The 6,744-nt window shown below is 36.0% G+C and overlaps 1 protein-coding gene across 1 annotated transcript in view; it reads left to right on the plus strand.

The window, feature by feature from the left end:
* The first annotated feature begins 6,468 nt into the window (after window positions 1–6,468).
* The window catches only part of TRPC1 (transient receptor potential cation channel subfamily C member 1), a 59,988-nt gene continuing 59,712 nt past the window's right edge, over window positions 6,469–6,744 (plus strand). Inside the window, exon 1 of the mRNA XM_077756660.1 lies at window positions 6,469–6,645. Within this exon, the coding sequence (XP_077612786.1) occupies window positions 6,469–6,645 (177 nt within the window). The remainder of the gene's footprint in view (window positions 6,646–6,744) is intronic.

Consider the following 6,744-nt stretch of genomic DNA (forward strand, 5'->3'; position numbering starts at 1 on the left):
TTGTAAAATTTACAAGAAAGTCAAAGTTCTTGTACAAGTGACATCAAGTCTGTTTTCACTCCACCTCTTGTCCCTAGTAAAATTCTCAGCAAGCACACTCATTTTCTTTATAGAGATAGAATGCTACAACTCAAAGGTAAAATATAAGTGAAACGAGGGCTGGGTATTTTTTGAAATATTAAGCAAGATTCTCGTCACCTGTCTCTTTACCCTCTCATTGAGAGTTACCATAGTGTGGTAATGGGCCACTTTTATTTGTGGGAGCCTGTGGTTTACTCAGGCCTGCTGGCTGGAGAAAGGGTTAATTTGATTAGGGTCTTTTAACTCACGTGGAGTGGATGGTAGCTTTTAGCATGCATTCATGAGCTCAACCTATATTAATCCTTTAATTTGCTGATGATCAGTTCTTGTGCAGAAAAATGAAGTGATGAAAAGACTTAGTCTGGATTCAGTCCCTGCCAGCTTCCCATGAGGGACCTTTCTTTTAAGGAAATTCTGTGTGCAATTAATGAGTCAGGATGTCTTTCTTGAAATTTCAGCATGGGAACACAGGAGGGATGGAGAGAACTGTCCTTGGCCTCAATCTAAAGTCTTGGGTCACCTTTGTAATATGATTTGCGGCATTGTGTGGGAGGGTGCCTTGATGACCGAATTCCTACATGAACTTTGCATATGTTTGGGCTAAGCATGCTTTTAAGATGGATGATATTTTTGGGAGAAGTAATACTAAGCTGCTGCATTAATAACACCTTAATATACTTAGTGGGACTTTTTTTTTCGCTATTTGATGTAAACTAAAGTTTTCTATAAACTGAAAAAGGATATAAACTAAAGTTTTATTCAGCTTGCAACATCATTGTGAATTGGGTCTGGAAAGTCATGTACCAGACTGTAATTACAAAGTAAACTTTGCTTCTTACTGTTTTTCTAATAGATTCAAGAATATACTGTTAATAATTTTTAATTTATCAATTCCTATAAAAAGTATATCACATGTGCTGTAAGTATAATTTTTTCCTACAGCAGAGTGAATCATTTTTGCCAGATGATATTCATTATCATTAATAGTCTTCATTAACAGTCATAAATGGCTAAGAAATTATAGTAATAATTTTCTTTTCTAAAAATATTCAAACATACCATATTTCTGAGTATCTTTAATTTTGAAGATTTCATTTATAACAATATTACAACACATTTGGGGGGTCTATGATAAATACTGGGTTTTGCACATTTGGGTAAAACTACATTAAAAAAAATTTTTTTTCATGTTTTTATTTCTGAGAGAGCGAAAGAGAGCGTGAGCAGGTGAGGGTCAGAGAGAGAGAGGGATGTACAGAATCTGAAACAGGCTTCTGTCAGCACAGAGCCTGACGCAGGGCCCTAACCCACTAACCGTGAGATAGTGACCTGAGCCGAAGTCGGACACTTAACCGACTGAGCCACCCAGGCGCCCCAAAACTACATTTTTGAAAAAAAGTTTAATTTTGAGAGAGCGCGCGTGCGCCTGAGCAGAAGAGGGGCAGACTGAGGGAGAGAGAATCCCAAGCAGACTCTGCACTGTCAGCACAGAGCCTGACTTGTGGCTCAAGCTCACGAACCATGAGATCATGACTTGAGCAGAAGTCAGATGCTTAACTGACTGAGCCACCCAGGTACTCCTGGGGAACACTACATTTTTAAGTCATCTCCACTGTAGAAGTCTTGTGTGTACTTTTTTTTTTTTTTAGAATCTGGTTCGAGCTAATTTGAAGTTCGTTATAGAGTTAACATTTATATATATATACATTTTAATATTTTTATTTATTTCTAGGGGAGAGAGAGACCGCGTAAGCAGGGGAGGGTCAGAGAGAGAGAGGGAGATACAGACTCTGAAATAGGCTCTAGGCTCTGAGCTGGCAGTCAGCACAGAGCCAAACGCGGGGCTCGAACCTACGAACCGCGAGATCATGACCTAAGCGAAAGTCGGACGCTTAACCGACTAAGCCACCCAGGCGCCCCTCTTTCTTTCTTTTTAACGTTTATTCATTTTTGAGAAACAGGGAAAGACAGAGTATAAGTCGGGGAGGGGCAGGGAGTGAGGGAGACGGAAGATCAAAAGCAGGCTCCATGCTGAGAGCGAAGAGCCCCATATGGGGCTCAGGCTGGCAAATAAGGAGATTGGGACCTGAGCTGAAGTTGGATGCTTAACTGACTGAGACACCCAGGCGCCCTAATAGTATTTAATTTTTTTAATTGCTCTTTAGGACTCACTACATTGCTTTTATGACTATGGTGGGTTGCAGCCTGCATTTTGGAAAACATTAGAAAGATCATAATGACTAAAAAGAGAGTTGCACAAGGTTAATTGAGAATAGTTGCAAAGCTCAGGTCCCATAGAGCTTAGTAAGCCACAATAAAGATTCTGGCATGTGTTTTAGTTGTGATGGAAAATTATAATAATCCTCAAGATTTTTTAATTGAATGATATGAATTTTAAAAAGATCAACTCTGGCTGCTGGGTGGACAGTGGATTAAAGGAGTGGGGGTAGAGCATGGGCTAGAGCAGGGTGGGCAAACTGGCCCACAGGCTAAATCCTCACCACCTGTTTTTGTAAGGCCTGAAAGCTAAAAATAGTTTTTACAGTTTACATTTCAAATGATTTGGAATGAATCAAAAGAAGAAGAATATTTTATAACCTGAAAATTATATGAAATTTGAACTTTAATGTTCATAAAGTTTTATTGGAACACATTGGAGGTCATCTGTGTACATATAGTTTATAATCACTTTTCCACAGTAAGGCAGACTTGAGTATTTGCCCATAGAGCCTAAAATATTTACTCTATGGCCCTTTATAGAAAAAGCATATTGACCCTTGTATTAGAAGTGTAAGCAGCTATATCAGTAAAGAGTCTTGTAGAGTTCAGGGAAGAGATGATAGTGGTTTGGACTGGAGTAGCATATGCATGAATGCAAGTGGATGAGTATGGGAACTATTTTGGAGAGGAGGCTGAGTAGGCTGGCTATTGAATTGGTATATGGGTGGAATCGATTGAAAAGTGATTTTTCCTTTATTGAAAAAAGAACCATCTAGCCAAAAAGTAAATAGATTATGTTGCATTTTCTTCTATATATTATAAAAGATAAAAAATGCATGTAATTATTAAAAGCAACTTTAATATAAAATGAAAAGTATATATTTGATATAAAAAGCATTTAAATTACAGTCCTTTATAACTAGCCTCTTGCTATGTATTTTTTTTAATGTTTTTATTTATTTCTAGGAGAGAGAGAGAGAGAGACAGCGTGAGCANCGACGAACCGCGAGATCATGACCTAAGCGAAAGTCGGACGCTTAACCGACTAAGCCACCCAGGCGCCCCCTTGCTATGTATTTTAAATTTACTAACCTCTTTCTACCTATACACTCATCCTAAATGTTAGGACTGTTCTTGGTTCAACAATATAGCACATTGTTTTAAATGGCTTGCAAATGTAAACTTAGGTGGAATACTTAGAAACCTTAGTTTCCTAAAGGTTCTGTGTCTCTAGCATGTCATTTTCATTTGCATGAATGTGTCAGCTGTCTCAGGGTGGAACATTTTATTATCTTTAGGGATGAAATTATTTGGTTTCAACTTTTAAGTTTCTTTTTTCTCATATAGCCCCCTGACTGTAATGAAAATTGTCTTTGAAATCTTAAAGCTAGAGTATCTGACATTTTTCAGTACAATTACTCTTTAAACAGCAATCTAAAGCTTTGAAACATGTAGCAGTTGTTCCTGTCCATTTGCTGGGAAGAATTGTATTTAATTCTTTATACTTTTCTGTCTCTGTCAAAAGGCTGACTAGATAATTTGAAAACGCTCTGCTTCAAATCACCTAGAAATGCTAGCTAAAATATAACAGACCTCCATTTAAATGAATAGCCCAGCTTTCAAGAAATTAAGGGAAACACTCAGAATCCAAAAATGAGGACAAGACTGAAAAAGAGAAGAGTGTCCTTAAAGCACTATACCTGTAGCAAAGGGGTAGATGAATAAAAGAACCCATCCACCAGCACTGGGAGACTACAGAGAAGCTTCTAAGTAAGAATTTGCAGACATAGTCCTGTCTTTTATTGGCTTGGAGTTTAATATTACCTACTTGGTCCATGAAAACCTAAACTGAGAGAGAAATATGAAAAGGCTTGATAGGGTAGCAAAACCTGAGTTATCTGGAAGAAGCAAACTTAAAAAACATTGATGTGACAAGCTTTCAAACTAGGTTGCCAGGATTCCCACAGTTAAGCTACATGAAGATGAGTTGCAATGCCCAATTTAAAAATTCAGAAGACAGTCACCCCATTATTGAGAGTCAGTAGACACAACAAATAGGGTTAAATCCCGAAGACCTTCTGATAATTATCACATAAAAACCATAAAATAAGTATGTTTAAAATGACTAACATCTTAAGGAAATGAAAACATAAGGAAGTAAGACAAAAGATTTGGAAAGTAACCCAGTAAAACTTAAAGAAAACAAATAGTCATTAAAAAAAATGAATGGTTTAATCAGCAAAAGTAATTGAATAAGGAATAATAACTGCGATTTGGAGAAAGTATCAAGAATGCAGGGGATAGAGCAAGAAAGGAAAAATAATAAATTTTCAGAGACACAAATTGGAATGAGATGATCCAACATGATGTGTTTCTTTTATAATGTTTATTTTGGAGAGAGAGGGAGAGAGCACGTTCCTGATGAGGGGAGGGTCAGAGAGAGAGGGAGACCAAGGATCCGAAGCAGTCTCTTGCACTGTCCAGTGAACCATGAGATCATGACCTGAGCTGAAGTTGATGCTTAACCAACTGAGCCACCCATATGCCACTCCAACATAATGCTTAATAGAAGTTCCAATAGAAAAAAGAGTAATATGGAGACAGAGCAATATTTGAAGAGATAATTGCTGAAAATATTGCAGAATTAATGAAGGGCAGAAGTCCTTAGATTCAGCAAGCCTAATGAGTCCCTAGCAGGATAAATAAAAAATTAATCCTCACCTAGACACCTCATGAAACTAACGAAAATACAGAGTTTTTATGGGTAGCATTTTCCTACCACTAAGCTATTGAAATAAATTCACCTTAAATAAGGTTTTACCGTTATTTTCCAGTAACCGAAATTTTTACTGGTCTATCTGTATATTCACTATTCAACTTGTGACTAAGAGCTTCATTTTGTGAAGTTTTTGAGAAGTTTTTGCCATGGAACATTAGTATCTAAATACTAGTAGTGCATGAGAAAAATATTTCTTTTAGTGACTAGTTTTCTTATTGAGGAATCTAAGGAAATATTGCCATTGAAAAACTACCATTCAACTTCTTCCAAAATGTGTGGGAACTTTAAAGTCACTGACTAAAAATAGCAAATTTATTAAAAGTTTTAACAAAAATCTGTTACTTTTATTTCTTATTCACTCATTTCAGTTTTAGGATTTTTTTCTTTTTGTATCATAAAATTACTCATTTCTTTTTTCCTTGTGGTTACCTCTCTGATCTTTTCCTGTTTATTTTTTGTACACTTTTAAGGAACAACTATATTTGCAAGTAACTAAAAATGGTTTATTCCTCATATGTCTCAAAAGCTAAATAAACAAAACCCACCTTACTTTATTTAATTAGCACTTATATTTTTGTTTAGTCCACCTTATTATATTACTGCACTAGTTGGTCAACAGATAAATAGAATGGGCCCTTGGTGAAAATGATTACCTCCATAAATAATCTCGTTTTCCCTGTTGGGTCAGCTGTTTTGATGTGGGCTGGAGTTAGGCAGAAAATAATCTGCATGGTACAGAGAGGTCAAATTTCACTTTGAAATATTCTGACTTCAGCTTTTACCGGCATTAATTATTATTTATTAATTTATCAATTGAACATTCCCTAGTCATGTAAACAGATGAGAAGGTGTGTGGGGGGGGGGAGAGTGAGGAGAAGAGAAGAGGAAAGGAATTTCTGGCATCCTTTCCTCTTTCTATGCATACCTACTAGCATGTATACGTTCACACTGCTTTTCCAAGTTTTCCCCTGTTAGTAGATCTTATTTTTAACCATTGTTTTGTGCTAGTAAATGTGTATTTGAGATGTGAAACTTAAGTCCTTTAAGCTTCTTTTGTCTTATTTTTCTAGCTTCCAGTCTGTACTTTTGGATATTCTGTGTTATTTAAAAATCTTCTAACAGTTTCTCTCCTTACTTGTAATCAATCAATTATGAATGTTAAACTTAACAATCTTTATTTCATACTGCACACTTAAAATTTTTCTCTTTATGTTTGCAGCTGATGTACATACTATTTTATCAGGATATAAGTTTTTCAGCAAGGAAATGTTCCCATTTTCTTTGCATATTTCCATATACAAAATTAGTTTAGGTTTAAAAAATTTTTTTAAATCAACAGGCTAAGTTTTTACAGTCATTCTTATCTAATATGTCTTGGATATTAAATTATGTTTGTATATTGTTATTTAGGTGACTATTATATGGTTAAAAAGATTTTGGAGGAAAACAGTTCAGGTGACTTGAACATAAATTGCGTAGATGTGCTTGGGAGAAATGCTGTTACCATAACTATTGAAAACGAAAACTTGGATATACTGCAGCTTCTTTTGGACTACGGTTGTCAGGTACAAGGCTAGATAATTCTATCCAGTAGCTTCTAAGTACTGTTAGATATGCCATGTTTTCTTTCTTTCTAGTTTCCTTTTACTCCCCCCCCCCCTTCG

The sequence above is a fragment of the Crocuta crocuta genome, unplaced genomic scaffold, assembly GCF_008692635.1.
Source record: "Crocuta crocuta isolate KB4526 unplaced genomic scaffold, BGI_CrCroc_1.0 scaffold337, whole genome shotgun sequence".
NCBI classification, from domain to species: Eukaryota; Metazoa; Chordata; class Mammalia; order Carnivora; family Hyaenidae; genus Crocuta; species Crocuta crocuta.